Source organism: Malus domestica, chromosome 03 (assembly GCF_042453785.1).
Source record: "Malus domestica chromosome 03, GDT2T_hap1".
Taxonomy (NCBI): Eukaryota; Viridiplantae; Streptophyta; class Magnoliopsida; order Rosales; family Rosaceae; genus Malus; species Malus domestica.
Window position 1 is genome coordinate 18,463,111 of NC_091663.1, and position 22,114 is coordinate 18,485,224.

Genomic DNA, 22,114 nt, shown 5'->3' on the forward strand with positions numbered 1-22,114 from the left:
GTTTCTGTGTATATGGTGTGAATTGTGGTGTAGAAATATATGGAGGGTGGTTTGATGGTAGAAGGTGGTGGTTTTTGCAGCAGAAAATATATATATATAGGCTTAGGTGCAGCACAAAAGTAGCTTAGGAAAAGGATTTTAGCACTTCAAATCCATAAGGAAAAGGTCAGCCATATGGCAGAAACCAAAGCGGAAAAGGGGAGAGAGGTGCGGCAGGCTTCTAGACATTCTAGAGATGGTCCAGGCGCCAGATTTTTAGGAGATGAGATAAGGCTTCTAGAATCATATTTTTATGTGTCCAAGTCTGACCCTTTTGGAGCTGGAATTAAGGTGAAAAAGGATTAGGATATGATAAGACAAGTTGGATAAGATAAGGATAAGATAAGGTTAGGATAAGGTTTGGATAAGATAAGGCAGTTTGGATAATGTCTCCTTTTGAGTTGATTCCTTATCTTCAATGTCTTGAATTAATTTCTTCAACTCTTTAGCACATTCCTAGCCTCTCTTGAACTTCAAATTTGGCCATCCACCTTGCTCCACGCATGTGATATCCATTCCAAGCTCAAAACTGCTCTAAAATGCTCCAAATTGCACTTTCTTGCCACTTTTGCCATTTGACCCTACAAACACACGAAAATAGCTTAAAACACTCTAATAAGTAGAAACTAGCTATAAAAATGCAAGAAAACAAGCTAACTAAGTCGCATAAATATGCTCCTATTAGCTAGCTATTTTCCTCTAGGGTGACCGGTCTCCTAAGAGAAGAGAGAGCTTTGTGTTCTCATCTTTTCTTACTAGAAACCCTTAATGAACATTTGGCTATTAAGTCCTTTATATAGTCACTTCACTTAAGTGACAAAAAGAACCAAAACCCATTCATTTACAATATGGCCGGCATTCTAAAGGCTTTGGGCTGCTTGGACTCTTTTGAGTCTTTAATCATTAAGTTGTCATACAACTTAAGTTAATGGGCTTAACGGTTCTAAGCCCAATGGGCCTTGAGGTAGTATAATTACTTAAAAGCTAAAACGAACTTATTCGTTTGATTAATTAACATATTAATTAATCCTAGCCATATATAATTAAAGCATTTAATTATCTTTACTCATCTCTGTTTTTTCTTTAATCTCTACCTTACACAATGTACGATCCATTAGGTTCCTTTTAGCGAGGCAGTGGACAATTAGAACTCTTCAAATCGATTGTGAATTGAAACATACTTTCAATTCTCCCTTTAGTGATTATACACCTTTAGGGCTTCCACAAACTATTAGTGATTATCATGGCTACCCAAGCTAATCAGAAAAGGTGGAGAACTATTCAGTTTAGGATTACAATGTAATGCGGTCTTTCTCTAATACAATACTCTTTACCATATTGTTTGGTTTGATAGTTTATTCATGTCTACTATCCATTGTGATTCATTTACTTATATGATTACCTTGAATGTGATTTGGAACGACTTCCTAAATCTCATTCATACTCTAGCTAGAGATTCCTAATCATATCATAGAGTATTCTCCCTCAAACGGTTTGAAGGTTAGAGATCACTTGTTGTGCATTCACTTGCCTCCATGGCTAAGTGGCTTATCCCCAACCATGTCGTGGACACCCTTTGATGGAGTGACATTGACATAGGCAAATATCAAGGACCTAACCACAAGATAACTATGCTGCCTTATGTCAAATGACTACTTTGCATTATCCCAACCATGAGTTCTCATGTGACATGAGTATGAGAACTCCTCGTTGATCGCATTTAGTGGACTCATTCTCTATTGAACACCTACATACTTGTCTTGGTGTCATTCACACCAATGAATCGAGACCAATCACTCTCTCTAAGAGAAGACATAACACGTACTGATTTTAACGGACTGTCAATACCTAATTGGCAATCTTATGATCAGGAACGTTTAGGATATATATACGAAAAGGAATGGTCTCATGAATCTAACTTCTTTAGATCGCATTGTCCCAATTACATATTCCTTGGACTTATTGTTTAAGCATACAACATTTATATGAGACAACTTTAAACAATAATCTTTGCCTTTTATATTAAACTAGATTAGTTTAACATGTGAAATGTCCGTAAAATATCATCATATGATTGGCTTTTAGGGCACATTTCCAACAATTATTTGAATGTTATTATTAATATTTCATGTTATATTACATAGGCGACGATGATGGAGAAGAGGTAGTTGGTTCTTCAAGAGTCCACCTCCTAGCTTGCTCCAAAGACTCCGCTCGAGTCTATGGATCCCACCAATTATGCGAGGTTTCAGATCCTTACAGAGACCTTGGATCAGACTCTCGAGCGGAGGCCGGGGACGTATTGTAAGGGGATGGGGAATGCCCGGCGGCGAGAACCTAAAGCCTCTTCATCATCGCAGTCAAAGAGTGAGGTGACAGCTTTGACAGTAGAGGTGGCCAACCATAGAACTGACCTCGCCTTGTATAAGAGCCAGATGTCATTGATTGTACAGGCCCTCGGTCAATCCGACATTCGTCTCCTAGATCTTCGTCGCCCATCGACATCCAAGCCCCTCCAACCCGAGCATGCCTAAAACTCTACCCTTTCGACCTCTGACCCTATCCCTAACCCCAAGACCTTCTTGCCCCAAGATTTCCAGCCGCCTCCAAATGACAACCCCGTAGATTACTCCGCATTATTTTCTTAGTTTTTAACTCTCTTACTTTTTAAACATTTTCCTAGTACATACATTTTATATTTATTTAAATAAATTATTTTTCTCTTCATTACATTTTTTAATTGTAATTTTATTTTATTATTTTATTACAAAATTAAAAAAACAGAACAAAAATATATATTTTTCTTTTTACACGATGAATATCTTCGTCTCGCAAAATTCTAGCGACTAACAAGATTTCATCGCACAAGAATAACTTATTGTCACACAAAGTTTCTAGAGACAAATATTAGTCGTCCCATGTTTGTATCCTGGTATTTTGTGCGATGAACACATTCATTCCTAAAAATTTTGTGCAACAAAGGCTAAATCGTCGTGCCGTGTTCTTGTACTAATTATATTGTTCGTCGCACAAAGTTTTTCTTCATGATCTTTGTGCGACGAAGTTTCCGTCATGCAGACGTTTGTACGACGGAAATACACTTTGCGCAACCAACTTTTGTTTGTCGCACTAATAGTTAAAAGTAGTGGTGAAGGCAAGGTTGCATAAAGGTAAAGATGCTCTGTAGACTAGGTTTAGGAATTGACTTTTGCGCGGTACTTTGTAAGAATCTTGATTATACTAGTGGATTGGACTCAATGGAGAGTCCCTGGTTTTTTAACCCAGAGATGGGTTTTTTCGGCCAAAAATATCTTGTTTTCAAAATTATTTATATTGTGTCACATATCTCACATACATATACATGCTACATGTATTACTTGAATATTTAATTGGTATGTGCTCACAATCATGCTCACTTGACACATTAATAATTCAGAACAAACTGAGGCCTTGCTGACTAGGATAGCTTTTGGTATTTGAAATTGATTATTGAAACTTTGATTTATTGACTTACAAATCTATCTTAGTTGACTAGCGGGCTTGACTAGTCAGTCCAGCAGATTATAAAATTTATATACAGGATATTCCGCCTAGTACCAATTTCAAATATGCATTAAGAAAACCTAACCATCAAAGTTGCATGTGTTAACTCATAAGTAAGTGGTAGAACTGCGTAGATTGTTAATGGCGGCAGCTAAACCCTATTGCCTTTTTCATTTGATTTTGCTAAAAACTATTTTAATTTCCTTTTTGCCGAGTTTTGGTTTTTAAATTTACATTGTTTTGTTTCTTATTTGTTTATCTTTTAAATTTCACAATCTAAATCTTTTCCTGAAAATCTGTTTTAATAGTTAATTAAGGATTAGTTTAAATATAAATATTCAGTCAATCTCTGTGGAGAACGACCTTACTTGAGCCATTTATACTACAATTACCTTGTTCTCTTGTAAGTATTTGTAAGTGTTTTTATCTCTACTTTTGCAGGTGGTAAAGATCTTATCAAAAAATTGGTGCTACTGATGGGAATTGTGCAAATAATTTGTGTTTATCGTATTCTTAATCTCTCTGTTACCTACATGTTTATGTGGTGATTTTCATACTCTAACCTAGGGTTTAAAGCCCGTTAACTCTCTATGCATGTCTGCCCTACTCCAGCGATGAACTCCGGTGAAAACCGTTGAGTTCAACGGCGGCTAGGGGGCTTTTTCCTCTTTTATGTGTTTACTATTGCGAAACTTCTAACTAATTTGTGTCCCAAGTGGGGAGGTTGATAAGTGAACTTTGTAGCGGCTTTGGATTTACTAGTTAATGAACATTTTTGTTCAAATTCTTGCACATCATAAATATCTTATGATGGCTTTGTCATTAAGTTGGCTTGTGACGTCATCTCACAATAGGGTCATATGGTCAATTTAGTGTCAGCCAACCCACCACGTCCTCGTAACTTGTGTTATTGGATTCGGGTTGTGTCATAGACCAGTTTTTAGATTTTTCGAACACATTTTAGTGTGCATTTAGCAGTCAATTGCATATAAGTATGCATTACATTGTTTATAAAATTGTATAATAATTCATTGATTTTCTCTGTGATTGAATATAGCAATTATACCCTCTCTTTTTTTCCAATCCTTTATTTCTAATCAAATTGAAAATCTAAAATTAAATGGTTAACAACTGGGCCCATTACTTAAAGGTTTTCAATATTTTCCATTTGGAAAAATGAAACTTATTTGGTACCCTTTTTTCAAATAGAAAGAAAAACATAAACATTAAATAATACAAGATCCATTCATTTTACATATGAGACAAATTAAGAGATGTATCAAGGTGCATTAACAACAACAACAACAAAGGCTTATCCCACTAAGTGGATTCAGATTTATAAATCCTAGAAGGCCACTGCGCTCGGTTTTTTGCCACATCATTCGTTAGATCCAAGTAATCCAACCCTTTTCTTAAAGTCTCTTTCCAAGTCCACCTAGATCTTCCTCTACCCCTTTGGTCTTGAGGTTCTATCTCGTAATCACATCTTCTAACCAATGCATCTGCAGGTCTTCGTTTCAAGTATACAAAGTTCATTTACAAAATCAAAATTTTAAAACAGATGTATTACATTCCTGCTAGTTTGGAAATTCGACCACTTGGAAATTGCACTTTGCCTTGTGCCAACGCTTTCTATTTAACATGAAAAATGAAAAACAACAAAAAGTTAAATGTAGCAGTACACAATATTGTTGGCTAATCCGAACCACGAGAGGAGTGGTTGCTAATTACAAGTGTAACAATCAAAGCATCCTCTCTTGTGGAAATACGGTAACTATCGATCGGGTTTCGTTAACTGACAGTTGAATCGGCCTTACCTAGCAGACATGACTTTGCCTCTACTACGTATTTCCTAACACTCTCAAGCTCTTCCTCCATCTTTTCTGATAACAAGCATGGATGAGACCTTGTCTCCAACAGCTGCATTGTCTTCTCGGCCGCTAAAACCCTTTCTTTTCGCAGCTCTTCCAACTTTCGTAACTCAGTCTGCAAGTCTTCCTCCAAAATCTTTGACTCTGCCTCCTTCAAATCCGACTCACACAAATTCTGCTGGTACTCAACGACCAGGCTTTCAATTTCAGTCTTTCCGTCATCTCTTACTTCCAACAGCATTTCCTTCTCTTTTAACACATTCTCAAGTGTAAGTTCCATCTCTTCCACCGACTTCACAGCTTTCTGCATTTCCACTTGTACAGCTGCCATCTCACTAACTACCTTATCGGACTTCCTGTTTAGATCCTCAAGTTTCCTTCTCCCGACTCCAAGAGTTTCTCGACATTGCTTCATCTCCGTCTGCAGTTTAGTTTTCTCTTCCGCAGACTTCAGTAACTCGGTAGCTTTACCTCCCAAATGCCAATTTTTCTGTGAGGGGTCTATCTTCTCAACATTATCTATCGCAAAGAGAACCTGTTCATTCTCCTGTTTTCGGTTTTCATCCTCTAGCTTTGACTTCAGGCATGCAAGACTTTTCTTTAGTTCGACTTCAGATTGTTGCATTTTCATCTGTTCGGTAGCTATTTCATCCTTTTGTGCTTGTAGGCAGACCAATTCCCCTTTCTTTTGGTCCAGATAAGCTGTCGAAGCTGCTACCCTTGATCTTGCCCGAGCTTCTCGTTGCTCAAAGTAAACTACTGAGGAAGAAAAGTTAGATAAGGAGTACTTGAGAGCTGACAACTTTTTGTCAATCAGATTGCTATTTTCTTTCACTTTTGCAGAGAGGAGTTTATATGATTCGAAAAGCTGCTGCTTGACCTGAACTTCATTTTCCGTTACTTCAATTTCTCTTGAGAGTTTTCCAACCTCAAAAATTAATTTCTCGATGGAACCAAATAAGGCAACAACAGCTTTTGCAGAATCTAGAAGCTGTTCATCTGCTTTTTCCAGATTCATTCTGGCCAAATTGAGATCTTCTGAAAGCTTTACTGTGGTGAGAACTGATGTGTCCAGTTCCATGTCAGACGCAGTTCCAACATCAACCTCATTTCCAGAATCCCCTTCAGTGTTAACTGTGCATATACCGGCGGTAACAAGCACAGATTTCGACCCACCACTTTCAATTTCCGCTTTCACTTCATCAGATATATGGCCAAGCCCAGCTTGCGCATTCAATCCAGACAAACCAGATTCCTCCATTGAGCCTGCTCCTCCATCAGAACCAGAAAGACTATTATTGCCAATAAAATTCTTTCCCTCCAGAGACATAGGAGATGCAAGCATCCTTTTGAATTCATCCCTCTCTTGCATGGCTCTTTCATACAATCCCATTAGTTTCTCATTTTCTTCATGCAAATCTGCAAGTTGATGTTCCAAATTCTCGGCCACTTTAGTCATCTCAGCCTCCTTTTCTTTGGCAAGTTCCACAAAACCACCACCATTACTGTGAGCTTCGATGCCGTCATGAGAACATTCAGAATAGTTAATATTTCTGTAACTAGTCTCTGAAGTGGCCCCTTCATATAATTCAATGAGTTTATTGTTATCTTCAATCAAAACCTTAAGCTTCATACGCAGTTCATCATTTTCTTTAGACAGGATTATTGCTGTCTCATGAGCTTCAGCTTCTCTTTGACTTGCAGCACCGATGGCATCAACCATGGTTTCCAGTTCCAGTTGATCACTGAAATTCATAACGGGCACATCAGCTGAGGATGAAGGAAGCTCAACTTGATGTTTCTCTTCTTTCGTGGCTCTTGATGATCTCTCTTCTTCAAGTTTTGTCATCAAATCATTGATATTCCTGCAAAGTTGGTAAATAATGTTGAGAGTAGAAACCTAATCGCATTATACCATAGCAAATAAAAAGGAGAAAGCATAAAATAGAAGACCCAAGAATTTGCAAAAGATATGAGACCTATTTCATAAAACACAAACTCTCAATAGCCCCTCTTCACTCAGGCAAATGGAAGATATACCTTTCCAAATTCTCTTTCTCTTCAAGGCAGAGGTCCAGTTTTTTCTGGAGCGTGTCAATTTCTGATTGGTTATGAATGGCCTGTCACGAACAATTTAGAATCATGTATGAAAATCACTTCTATCAATGGAAATAAAGCTCAAAACAAACTGTTTGCATGTTTTACCTGCATACGGAGAAATTCATTCTCCTCCTTAATTGAAGACTGCCAAGGTGATGCTTGTTCCTGTTCACATAGATGTAGAAGAAAAAGAAAAATCATATAGAAGAAAAAGCAACAAACACGAAAATAAAAGCAGAGAGGGTAAAACATGGTGTAACTTGAAATCCAACCACTTTTAGCGTGAAACTCAAGAACTCAAGCACCTCCAATCCAAAAAACCTAGTGTTTCTTTGAATTTGGGACACAACCATGATCATTTATTCGGGAAATATAAATCTTAATTGAAAGTTACTTTAGTTCAATGCTCTTCAAACAACACGATGCAGGTTAGATGTTAAAATTAGGTCATGGTAAAAAGTTAATTTGATGTCAGAAAATGCTCACCATGACCCTACTGTACTTTCCAGTTCAACAAGTTATTGAGACAAACAACTCTCACAGTAAGTTGTCACACATTTGGAAAGTAAATACTACTCAAAAACTGACCAACCATTATATCATTGGAAAAGTAGGAAATAAATTGCAGCGCACCTGATTGGAGATCAGCAAATTATCATCAGTTTGACCTTCCATCACCACATCCTGATTTGTATTCTATAGTACAAATGATATGAAAACTATGTCAAGATAAAATCCTTTGGAATAACTCACCTTTAAACTTTAAAACAATGCATGGAATACCTGAGCTGTCAAGCGCTCTGATTCATGCATGAGTTTCCAGTCGAGAGCTTCTAATAACTACATGTTAGTCACAAGAAGAATGTTCAGTTCAGAGGAAAAGGCAAAGGAGCAATGATTTAAGTCAAACAATTTTATACTAAGCAATTTCTTTACCTTGTTTTGTAGCACCATGATCTGTTCATTCATTATATCTCGTTCACCTTCCTCATAAAATGACTTCAACCTATAAAAATGTAAATAAGCAATATTCGATCTCAAAAAATCACACCAGTAAATTTTAGAGAAATTATTCAGCATATAAGATTAATTTAATAAAAAGCAACAAATCTATGTAGTATTTCGATGTAAAAACAGTTCTTTTTTCAAATGGATGACGTAAGTGAATGAGTGTTTCTGAAACTGATACATTTTAGTTTTCTATAGATAGAATCAAGATAACTTTATGTCAAGTTTAAAACCCTTGAAACTAGTGTATCATGATTAATTCCACTACTGTATGAGTCTCACTAGCAGGAAGAACTGTATATTGTGAAAAAGATGGCTCGCATGGCTTAATAAGAACAAAGACATGCCTTCTGATTTCCTCCTTTAGCCGCAAATTTTCCATCGCAAACCTGGTCACTTCTTGGTTACGATCAACCTGGGCTCGTAGAACCTCAATTTCTTTCAAATGCTCCTCCTTTTCTTTTAGCAAGTGTGCCTCAGCTGAGATCTTTCCACAGGCAACTGCTTCCAGCCTTTTTATTCCAGCTTCTCGAAACCGTAGCCTCATCTTTAGGCCTTGAATTTCATCCTCTCTTTGTTTTGCCTGGTTCAGCACCAGGTTTACATCCAATATTAATATTTGAATCATTTAATAACTAAAGAAAGTTAAAATTAATATTACAATGACCGAAACTAAACAAAACTTAAAACATAATGGCATGACTATAGAAGCCGTATCCAAAATCAGTTTTTGATATTGAATTAGACATCATGAAGAATAGAAAAATCTTTTTGTGAAATAATCAAGGGATCTGCAACAATACATAAAAGCCTCTAAAATACCACAAGGACAATATTTTCATACATACCAGCTGCAAAGCTGCCTGGCTTTCAGCAGCCAATGTCTCCAATGCAATGTCTTTGTCCTTTTCCCTCCGGAAAGCTCCAACAAGGGCAACTTCATAGTCTTTTTTCTGAAAATCCAATGAACTTATTTATTAACCAGAAATTTTCAGAGATACATACTTTCAAATTTTCGACTCTACAACTCAGAAAGAAAGGCTGATACCTGAGATGTCCTCTTTCCAGAAGCGAATGGACTAAATGATCCATTAGGTCCTTCCCACTTAAAAGATCCTGGAGATCTTGGAAAGCTTGCAGCTAACGTATCATTGTCCTGATTTCCATTTCCTCCATTGACTAGTCCTCGTAAGTGGGATACTTCTTTCTAGAAATAAATGAAGGTATGCATAAGATAGAATGTAAATCAATAAAAGCTATGAAATGTTCATTGTTTCAATTTAGAAGTGCTAACTTAGTAAAGTTTGTCTAATTTGAATCTAGAAAGTGACTCAAAGACACAAAGCTGCAAAATAGCCTTCCAGCAGAATCCTTGGTGTTTCATTACCCTATTCAAAATCAGCATTCAGTATAAAGTTATCTTATTCATAGTAATTATACCATGGTTATCAGTGGTTTTATGCTGGCTCCTATTAAAGTGTATGTGAAGTCATAAATTCTATAATGACTAAACCGGTGAAGCAACAAGCCCCAACCTAATCTTTCTAGAAAGATATCCAAGCAATAAGGCCAATAGTTAGCAAACACAATCTATATGACAAAATTATAGACAATGTGGTATTCCCCATAAAACAAAGAAGATCAAACATTATACCTTGAGCTGTTGAATTTGCACCCTCATGGCAATGACATCTCCAGATGCGTCTTCATTCACAATTGCCTGAGTAAACATAGCACAATAACTGACATAAACCTTTTATCCCACTAGTAAAGTAGTACCAAAATGCTCAGCCAAATCATTCCTTGATTACAATAGTAAAACTCAGTCCATTTTGAAATACAAGAAGAATGCAAATAATAAGTCATGTATTTAATGTTCTATCATCTCACTATTTACCAAAATGTTCAAAGCAGAAAAACCAATACATTAAGAGCGTGCATGCAGAAAACAAAAGAAAAAAGTATTATACATTGTTCTTAATGAATTTAGCACGCTGTGCAAACTTCAAAGTGCTCAATGTTTCCAACGAACAGCTGCAAAACCCCACATAAGACATTAAGCGTGATTGATCTTGTCATATAACATATAGAAAACCGTAAACTATAATGTACAACAACAGGAACTCTACAAGATCAAAATTAAAACATAAAACAAGGCTTCACAACCAATAACCTCTAGGAACTGCAAACATAGATAAATAACAAAGCTTATGATTACATGGTATAAACGGAAAGCATAAGTATAGCACAACAAGAAGAAGTGTAAGACAAGGAGATTTACTAACCAGCTAGAAGGACTAATATTTGCTATTATAATTGTCTTCGAATTCCCTCCTAAAGAATCCTGAAAAGGAAACAAAATGGAGTTTTCATGTTACACAGAATCAGGATTATACAAGAAATTGAGAATTTTCAAACAACTAGGCTTACACGTCCAAATTTGTAGCCCACAATACATGATGTTATCAAACATATATTTCTTCACTATACTATCTATAATACTAACCACATATAAACACAAATGAGAAATAACTGAATTTGATAGCATTGTATATAATATCACAAGATACCTGAAGCAAAAATGTAAGCTTTGAATCCCTGTATGGAACATGAAGTGACTTCCCATTCGACATGTTCACCAGATTCATAATCACTAGTCTGAAAATATAAAATTCAGTCAGCAAATGAATTGTTAATTAATTTAGCACTTGACATCAATGATAACAAAATTTGTAGGAAATTTCTTTAACCACAAAAGGCTAAAGATTAGAGGAAACATACCCCAATGTTGAAAGAGACTTGTTGATATTCGTAGCTTCCTTTAGACGCTCACCTTCAGCTCCAGAACTCTTTTGCCTGCCATGAACACATAGACAAATATCAAACTCGACACTTTCAATCACTACGGGAGCTGAATTAATGATGAAGTATTTCCCGTATTGATACTGGGAGCAATGCATAGATATGGAAAGTCATACTTCCCCAGAGATTCACACTTAATCAAAATGTGCCAAGAACTGAATAGAAAATAGCTTCTTATAGCATACATTTTCAAAGCTCGGTAGTTTACCATTATATCTCTTCCTTTCCCTTTATCACTACATATAGAGGCATGTTGAACACTCAATAACATCCTTCTATTTACTACTAACCCCTTGTAAATAAAGGGCAACCCCAAGCCAACAAGGCTCCCCGCTTTGCGGGGGGGGTGAACGTCTATCGTCCACAACCTTACCCCCCTTGCTTTGCAAAGAAGTTGTTTCCACAACTCGAACACATGACCTTTTGGTCACAAAGGGAGCAACCTTTCCAGTGCCCTAAGGCTTGCCCTACCAACCCCTTGTAAATAAAATTGAAAATTCACATTTACCTTTCAGACCCTGCTAAGTCAACAAGATTAAGCCGAGCAAAACGATGGTGAGTTACTCCTTGGCATTCCCTCTGGTAACAAAAGATCAAACAAAATTTCAAATTAACTAACACTTGAAAAGAGGAAGAAAAGTAAGCCAAGATTGTTTAAACTTCAGTAAGGAAAAGAAAATTAAAAAAAAAAGAAAAGACTTTGCTCACTTTGCTTTCAATGATGCACGTAAATACACTATGAGAGCGACTGCTAGCATGATTCATATTAGTAGCAGCTACTTTTCTGTTAGCTGCACCCTGTAACAAAATGAAGTTTGGTAAGTAAGCAAATTCACAGTAGAAAATTAAATGCCCACAAATTTAGCATGAGATAGAGAAACTTTTCTATCAATATAAATACCACAATTAAGATTCACAGAATGACTGCAAAGCACTATTACTAATTCAAATGTTTAAAGTTTAAATGATATGAGAACATTGAGCAGAGGTCTTATATACTTGAATAAGTTGTTGGATAACATCTCGAGCACTTGTCACTTCAACCTCTTTGAGATTTTCCACATAAACTCCTTTCTTTATGTCTTCTCTGATCTGCAATATGCTCATGATATTCAGAACAAAGTCAATTATTATATATTTTTATTGATACTGTAGAACAGAAAATTCTTTGTTGTATGTGATCCATACCTGCAAGTTGTTAGATGAAGGGTCCAAAAGGTCTAGAATTTGTTCGTTGTATATTTCTAAAAAAGAACATTTACAAATAAACTTTAATTTCTCATCCCTGCCAGCCTCTTTTTCCTGGTACTCCACAATAAACAAAGAAACATGCATTAGTATCTTGCAAAGAATATTAAACATAGATAAGATTCAATGTGCAACTCCCATCTAACTTTCAGCTTAGAATAGAACTAAACGGTGGAAAGTGAGTTATGTAGGCAGCCTAATGATTGTGTCTCAATTAAATATGACTGTTTTTCAAGTTAAGTGCTTGTGTTAATTTGATTACTTGACCACTAAGGCTAGGACCGATGTAAAAAGAACAAATCCCTTCCCAAATACAAAAATAGTAAACGTCAAAAGGTTTTATATAGTGAGGGAGTAGGTCATAAGAAGCATTAAGCAAGAAGGATGCTTCTGAATGAAAAATTGCCTCATAAAAATGTTGCACTATCAAAACCAAAGCTACAAAATACCCTGGTAGTAAGTTATACCACTGGTTCTACAAGTCACACACCTTTTGAATTCTTGAGAACAAATATCCGAACACTCTAGGTGTCATCCCACAATTGACACTGTGCCTTCCAGTGCCTCCCTCAATATCTCCAAGCATTGTGTGGGTCTTTCCACTTCCAGTCTGCATAGACACAGTTAAGTCATATGAAAACATATCCTCCAATCTTCATATACTTCCAAAGACAAACTAATCACCAAGAAAATATGCACACAAACAAGAATATTTATTTTGGAAACAAAAAATGTTGAAGACTCACTTGGCCATAAGCAAACATGCAGCTATTATAGCCTATCATGCAGTTGTCCACCATTGGCAATCCGGCCACTTTGAACAGTTGCTCCTGCGCATGACAAACCTCAAATGAAGCCCACGCCCGAAGAAAGAAAAAGCGGCAAAATTGCAAAAAAAACACAGCCAAATGAGAAAACTAACCTGGCTAACATTCTCATCTGCAACAATGTCAAAAGTAAACCGCGACTCGGGATGGCCAGTCCAAGCAATTGTCTGACAGCTCTCTTGCCGAACGCATTTGCCATAGCCTTGCACTGATATTTCAGCGGTGCTAAGCGGACGAACCCGAATAATAACCTAACCAAAACAGTTTCACCCTAATCGCTTTAATTTTAAGATCAAAAGCTCCAAATATGAGTTAGAGATTTAGGAACCTCAAAACTACATCAAATTCAACACGAATCGGTGAAGCAAATTATGATTCGAAGCACAAATTAACCTTCATTTGGATTTAACAAATTAATTTCGGAAATCCATAGAACTAATGTTTCTTTGTTCAAGGTACCTGCACATTGTGCTCTTTCCAAAAGGAAGGGTCTTCATGAAACTCGAAGCTCTGGTTTGAGGAAGTCGGGGCGGCACTGGCTTTTCCGTCGACATCGTCGTCGTCCCAGTCTCCGATGCTCCGCACCGCCGAGAAGCTCTCTTTGGACGCGGATTTGTGGAGATTCGGAGTGCTCGAGGAGTGGTCGTGGAACCCGAAGCGGCTTCTGATGGCGCTGGCGGTGTCCGATATGAACGGCATTTCGGGTCGGATCGAAGTGAGTGGTTCGGGTCAGAGAGTGGGAGATGAGCAGATGGGAGAAGTCGATTTGAATTTGGGGGGGACTGGTTAGGGTGGAAGTGAATTTGAATTTCGGAAAGGCGATGGGGCGGGGAAGGGAAATCTGTGATCGGACGGTGATTACTGGTTTTGATGAACGGTCGGGATGATTTCAATTTAAAGATTTGGACCGTTTGAAATCTGGATTCAAAATGTTCACGGAGCCGGGTTTTTTTATTCTTCGCTTCGCACAATACTCTAGAATTAAGGTGATCTTATTTTTTTTAAAGAAAAGGTGATCATATAGTGATTGATTAATTAATTAGATGGAAAATTAATCATGTCTCTGTAAAATGGGTATCGAAATCATTTCAAAACTGGATGGATACATAGTTCTTAACTGTTGTTTGACAAAAAAAAAAAATAGATCTTAACTGTTGAGTTTATTTTAGGGAACTTTAACGAAAAGCTCTTGGTACTGTTCACTTTAACGAAAAACCACATTTTTACACTAAAAAGTCAATCCTGATACTATTCACTTTACCCTTTATTTTGTCCTTATCATTAAAACTCAAAGTTTTCAAGCCCTTTTCATTAGTTTTCCTTTTATTTTAACCTTAAAGTGCAAAAGTGGTCCGAGATATACACACATTTTTATTTACGTTTCACATACTCTTTTAATTTTAGGTCAAGAATCGAATGAATTGAAGAATATCAAATGACAGAAAATAACAAAGAGTGAAAAAGATAAAAAAATTGTGTGTGGATAGCACATCGGACATTATCAGATTATTGAGTGAGTTGGTGAAGTTGCTTACCGACTTGATCTGCCTCCAAAGTTGTCAAGAGTGCATAATGTGTTCCACGTGTCCATGCTTTGGAGATACGTCTCTGATCCATCACATGTGATTCCTGATCAGCCGTTAGAGATTAACCTAGATTTGACTATGATGAGGTTCCAGTGACGATTCTTGACTAGAAAGACAAAGTTCTCAGGAACAAAAATGTTCCTATGGTGAAAGTTTTATGGCGAAACCACTTTGTTGAGGAAGCTACTTGGGAGACAGAGGAGCGTATGCAAGATCTTTATCCATGTTTGTTCTTTGACTGATCTTTAGTAGCGTTGAAATTTCGAGGACGAAATTTTCTTAAGGGGGTAGATTGTGACGACCTGTCCCTAATTTTCTATGTAATTTTCTCCCCGAGTGTGTAAATTGAAGTTTATGCCCTTTTGGGCAACGTGGACGTAGTTATTTGTCTTTAAATTATTTTTCTCGTTATCGTAAGTAAATAGTACTCGTCGTTATAAGTGAGTGAGCGCTAGCCAGATCCGAATCGAAGTCGTAATGAAAAGTTACGTTTAGTTAAAGTACGTAAACAACAGGTATAATTGTACATGTGTGCGCTAATTATTTAGTACTGGAAACTACGATTTTTTTATAGGGTATGCTAGATTTCGTCTGATTTCAAATTGTACAAAACTTATCTCTTTTCTCTTTAAAATTTGATCCGTGCCCTACTCTACCTCACCACCAATCAATTACTTTCCCACATTTTCTCACCCAATCAAACAACACCCTCTCTCTTCTTTCCATCCAATTAGAAACTTCTTTCTCTCTTCTTCTTCTTCTTCTCTCACCCCTTAGCTCTCTTCTTTCCTCTGCAACACCAAGGATCACCATCAAACTTCATAGATTGAGCCTAAAATTATCACCATCGAGATCCTCTCATCCTCACGAACCCATTCGTACCAATTGATCCTAAAATAATCGAGTTTTGAGGGTCCAACTCGGAGCTCCGACTCGGGTGGAGTTTTCCCCGACATTTTTCTAATCGAGTTACAAGATTTTGAGAGTTTTGGAAGCATCTAGGCAACTCCCCGAGGCCATTAGCCTAGTTGTGAAGTGGAGCCGACGAGAAAACCCACGGGTTTGAGACAACGAAAATAGGATCGAGAGTCTTAAGCCTATTTTGATCCATTTCTGTTCACCTTTTGGACTTTTAAGAGGTACAATCTTGTTCTCTTCTTCTCCAGCTTCATTTCCATATAAAGTACGTTGAAAATGGTTGAGAAATGAAGAAGATATAAAGTTTTAAAAATTTCCCAAAAATCCGACGAATTTTTCCAAAAACTGGCGAACCAAATAGTGGAGGTCAACCGGACCACCAACTGGCGTGTGCTTGACGTGTACAGGTCCGTGACATCGAGTAGAATGTTTTCGTATATTTAAACCCTCCGTTTGAGCAAACTATGGGGGATTTTCCTAGCCTTTTTGTGTAGGTCCTAATTAATTAACTAGTAAAGTTATTTCACATATAGGTGAGACTTACCCCAAGAAGGTATGAGGACAAACAAGGCTAGGAGGCTACAATCCATCGACGTATCAGTGAGTGGACATTTGCTTATATATATAAAGTTTGATGGTTTTCACAAGTGCTTTTGGTTTGATTTACACCTATCATGCCATGTTTTATTTAATTTTAAAAATACTATTATGACGTTGAGATTTATATATTGTCATGGCATGTTCATACACTTTATATTTGCTCATTATGCATGCTTGCACTGGTGTAGTACTCGCCCCAGCCAGGGCCAAGTTTCACATGTATGTTCACATCACACCACATGCTCACCTTGGATCCATTGTAGGTGCCAGTCTTGTCGTCCAGGTTGCAATAGGCAACTTCGACTCGTATGTAATGCGCCTAGTGCCAGTCTTCACATGATTGTAGTACTAGAGCATATGTTATGATTACACCCAGTCATGTTCATGTCAGATTCCCTCTGCATGAACTCGTGTATTAGCATAGATTGATGAACACTTGATTTTACTTATGCTATTGTTGAGATATTATGATTGGAGTATTTTTGGATTTACTGTTGATTTGCATTTGATTTCATACTTATACGTAGTATGATTTTCTGGAAACTATACAAGTTTTACGGCAAGGGGTTAGTATGTTCCGAAAATAAATGTGTTTATAAACCCTTGTTTTTGCCCACTCGCCCTTCTGTTTTTCGCCCCTCCAAATCCTAGTTAGCTTATTACTCTGTGGCGTACAAGGAATATCTTGCGATTCTGACATATCCATAAATAATTGTAGGGGCTTTTCCTGGTTGTGTATTAAGCACTTTAACTAGTTTCGACTGAACACTTTTATGTCATCTATACTCTGAACACTTGTGTTTTATGGGTTCTTCCCACTACTACGCACTCCCTACTTTAGATTAAATAAATGTTAGCTTTGGTTTAAATTTTATCCATACTTCATGCTTCACTTTCCTTTTTGGTTACGTCACATTCGGGTGACGGCCAGCATGCCTTGACTCCGATCAGGGTGTGTCAGACAGAGTGAGTGGTGCTTGAATTTTTTTTTTTTTGAAACTTCAAATTGACTTCTTGCCATTGTAATAATGAGGTGGTGTAAATACAAGAACAAGGAGGAATCGATTATTTTAAAAGGCATTATAGTGTGAGAGGATGTCCGCAACATTGTTAGGGTTAAACTACCTAATCATGGAAGCAAGTGAATGCTAAATAAGGAATTGCTAACCTTCACAAAAAAGAGAATGCTCATCAACATGATTCAAAAGTTTTTTAACAAAGCATCATGATTTGGAATAAAATTCTAAATCTATTGAGTTGAATCATGAGTTGATCACTAAGGCAATTGAAAATGAAATAACCTAATCAATATGATTAAGAGCATTGTATTATAGAATGAACATATTGCATTGTAATTGCAACGGAATACGTTTTTTCCTAAATACTACATTGACTAGGGGACCATAACATGCGACTAGGTTTCTTGCATGGTCTATGAGATCTTTGAAGAGAATCATTGTTGTCTTCACAAAGAGGTGGGTTGAAAGATGAGTTTTAGGGGGTGTAGTCAATTTGGATTTCAGACAATTTTAATGGATTTTCTTTAGGTGATAAATTTTAAAGGATTTTAAAGGATTTTAATAGATTTTATGATTCCATATAGATTTTGACATATTTATAAGAATTTCTATTATTAATTTGTATGGATTCCTTCTTGGATTTCCTAAGATTTTGAAAAAATTGAGATTGATACACAAAGTAGTAGGATCATTTTTAAAATCCTCCGGCTGGGATTAACCACTCCAACTTTCAGTTGGGTTTCTGAACTGAAATTAAAAAATAAGAATCACCAAGGGAATTATTATTAATGTGATTAAAAGTTAATGATTTATATCCTTTTATTTTGCTTCTTATTTTTATTTATCTAATATTTTTTTTCTATAACTTGATTTATATAAATATATGAATTAAGCCCTGTAATCAATTAATTTGTTCAAAATTTGGAACATTTGAGGCTGGCACTATCAAATAGTGATCAATTCTGTACTCTCAGTTTTTGGGTGGAGGTGTTTTAACCAACTAGGGTTTGGAGCATTTAGATTTTCCAACTTTTGTGGCTTGAATTGTGGTTATACAGCAACCGGGGCACTGCTGATGTTACTACTCTTGTATTGGAACTATGGTCTAAAATATCCATAATATCTCGATATTTTCATCGAAATTTCTATGTTTTTGGACTACCGATATTTTTTTGGACTACCAATATTTCCGATATCATCGATATTTTAGACCTTACTAAATCACTCATGTATCTTACCATGCAATGTAAAAAGTGTAACATATTGTACTAATTCATTATATATAAATGATTATGGTGTGTTTAAACTTCTTTCATTAATTACTACATATTTTCTACACTCACAATATTTGCCAGCTCGCTATATAATCAACTTAAATCAGTTATATCTATCATGCAATGCATTTCCTTCCAATTTTTTGTGATAAACTAATAGATAATTGACTAAATAAACATCCTGCAAAGTTTCAATAAAAATTTCCAAGTTTTTCTTACAATTTCCGTGGTTTTTATTCAATTTTTATTGATATCGATAATATCCCGATATTTCCAACGAAATTTTCGTGTTTTTGAACTATCGATATTTCCGATATCATCGATATTTTATACCTTGATTGGAACCAACGCAGGCACGCTATGAATTGAAGCTCTTCAACCACTGGAGCTTCGATGATATCTGGGTTTCTTGCTATTTTGCTTAAATTTCGTATCTTTGTTAACCAGAATTTATGATGAATTTGATGAAATATTGAATTAGGTAAAAGCTCAGAAATTCAAACCTGCAGTTGGTATATGTGTTTACGATTAGAACTTGCATAAAAAAAACAAGGAAAACTAATGAAAATGGTTTGAAAATTATGAGTTTTAACGATAAGGATAAAATAAAGGGAAAGTGAATAGTATTAAGATTGACTTTTTAGTGCAAAAATGTGATTTTTAGTTAAAATGAACAGTACCGGAAGTATTTCATTAAAGTTCCCAAAAAAAATTCCATTATAGATGAGGATGAAGAAGATTTAAGTCGCAGAGAACTCTGAGATATGAGGAAAGTAGGTGAAAACGAAGAGGCTGGCAAGTTTTTGTATGTGTGAAAATAAATGGGGGGGGCGGGGGGGGATAGGATTCTTAATGGCAATTTGGATTTATACCACTTTCAAATTCATCAAAATTCTCTATTTATTGAAATATTAACAAATCTTTAGTATCCTCACTACACCTAGAATTGGGTGGACTTTCTAAAACTCTTATGGGTATAGTCAATTTGAATTTCAAATGATTTTAATAGACTTTTCTAAGTGACAGATTTCAAAGAATTTTAATATATTCTAAATTCTTTATAAATTTTGGCAGATTTATATGGATTTATATTATAGATTTCTATGGATTTGCATAGAGCTTTTTCATGGATTTCGTAGGATTTATAAAACGTCACTAGATCACCAGAACAACATAGATTGAATTTCTTTGAGATATTTAGGCCTGGTTTGGTACTGAGGTAATTCTGAAAAAAATGGGTATAAAAAAAAACTAGGAGTTTTTTTGTGTTTGGTAAACATTCAGCTTCAGTTTTTTTTCACAGTTTTTGGTGAAAAAAAAAGCCAAAAACACAAAGATGCAAAACCCAGCTTTAAAAAACTGGTTTTTTTTTCACATCTGTTTTACATAAAAGTTTACCAAACACTATAATACTGCTTTTTTTTCTTCAGAAGTACTTTTACAAAAAAATTTGCTAAACACTCTGCTGCTTTATTTCGCTTATTCAGAAGCAGTTTTTTTTTTTAGAACACAGCAATACCAAACCAGCCCTTAATCAAGCCAAATATGCATATACTAAAGCATCGAGAGACCAAATCACCAAACCCTCTTATATTCTCTTCTTCCTCCTCCTGTCAAGAAGGAAAGGGACTCGAGCTTTATGAAGTGCAGATCACCTCAATGAATGGACTACGAGGAGGGAGGGAGTTTTTTCTTTGAGCACTTTCCAAACATAATTTAAGAACAAGACAAGGGTATTACAATTTGGATGACGGTATGCGAAAAGTGTGTGATTCTCTGAATTTTGCATCTAAATAGGAGCAATTATTCCAACAGAAAACTCTAGAAGGATGGCAATGTCTATGGTCATTGTCTCTGCACCGTCTAATGTTTATAGTCATGGACTCATCAAAAGGCAAAAACCCACAGGCCACGTCTACATCGTGTCTGGAGTAGTTGCTTTGAAGCAGTTTTGAGACAATTTACACATCAGACCAAAGTGGATCACTATTGGTTGAGTAATGAGCATGGAGCATTGAACTGGAGGAAGATGGGAGACACACTGACGGCTAGACGCAGGATGAGAGAGGGTAAGAACATGAATTGAAATTCTAGGGGTTGAGGTGGGATTCCTTTTAGTTTTGGTTATATGTATTTTAGCTCATAAATCCAACGAAACCCACAACTTATCGAAGTACTGCCAAATCTTTAATTTTTTTTAATACACCTAGGTTTATAATCACTCTAAAAATATCAATTAAAATCCCAATTGACTACCCATAGACTTAAATGTATTTTTTAAATTATCTTAAATCATAATTTGACTACCGCATGATTTCAAAGTTTTTTAAAATCTTCACTGACTACACTCTGATTTTAAACTCTATTAAAATTCTATCAAATCTTATCAAATTTTAATTTGACTACACCCTTCTTAATGGATTTGGAGTATTTTTTAAAATCCTATCAAATCTTAATTTGACTACACCATGATTTCATACTCTTTTAAAATTTTCTTTCAAAATCCTAATTGAATACACCATGATTTTAAAATCTATTAAAATTCCAACAAATCCTAATTTGACTACACTCGTCTTAAATTCGGCAAAATAATTAGAAGAGTCAAATCATCTACAACCTAAACCAAGAGAACCTAGAAGATTGCACTCTCTATTCTAGGTTTAGGGTGATGAAAATGATAAATTAGATTAATTAATTTGGAAAATAATTAATTAGATTAATTAATTTTAGTTTGGGAAAGTAATTAATTAAATTATTTAATTAGTTATTATTATGGTTATATATATCTAAGATGGGCCTCGAAATAGTGTTAGGAGTTGCCGAGTCCATAGGGCCGAAGTCCATTGGGCTTGTTTCAAGTTAAAATATGATTTGGAGTCAATAGTGGCCCAAAAAGGCCCAATACATATTTTGAACAAGAATGGCATGCAAAATGGTGTTAAAGGAAGGGGTGGAAAAAAAATACCAAAAATCCCAAACTATACCCAAATCATATTAAAACCGAACCGAAAAAAGCCCATACCGAAAATCTCGAAAATTTTAGTATTGAAACCGAACCGATCCCAAATTATTCTGTATGGGATTCGGTCTCACATTTTAACATCATTGGGTATTCTCATCCCAAACCAAAATTTAATAAATATTATATATATATATATATATATGTGTGTGTGTGTGTGTTGGAATGTCTATAATGGGCCTATTATATATTAGTATTAT

The 22,114-nt window shown here is 35.9% G+C and overlaps 1 protein-coding gene across 1 annotated transcript; it reads right to left on the reverse strand.

Annotated features, from left to right (window-relative positions):
- Positions 1 to 5,117: 5,117 nt before the first annotated feature.
- LOC103425501 (kinesin-like protein KIN-12E) lies at positions 5,118 to 14,329 on the reverse strand. The gene is made up of 22 exons (XM_008363587.4): positions 13,958 to 14,329; positions 13,594 to 13,749; positions 13,418 to 13,501; positions 13,162 to 13,281; positions 12,612 to 12,725; positions 12,423 to 12,515; positions 12,132 to 12,221; positions 11,932 to 12,002; positions 11,343 to 11,417; positions 11,132 to 11,219; positions 10,847 to 10,905; positions 10,532 to 10,595; positions 10,216 to 10,281; positions 9,610 to 9,768; positions 9,410 to 9,514; positions 8,909 to 9,144; positions 8,490 to 8,559; positions 8,337 to 8,393; positions 8,187 to 8,249; positions 7,659 to 7,718; positions 7,494 to 7,573; positions 5,118 to 7,318 (listed from the first exon to the last, which is right to left on the reverse strand). The coding sequence occupies exons 1-22, from the start codon at positions 14,195 to 14,197 to the stop codon at positions 5,374 to 5,376; spliced, it is 4,095 nt and encodes a 1,364-aa protein (XP_008361809.3). The 5' UTR covers positions 14,198 to 14,329; the 3' UTR covers positions 5,118 to 5,373.
- Positions 14,330 to 22,114: the final 7,785 nt, after the last annotated feature.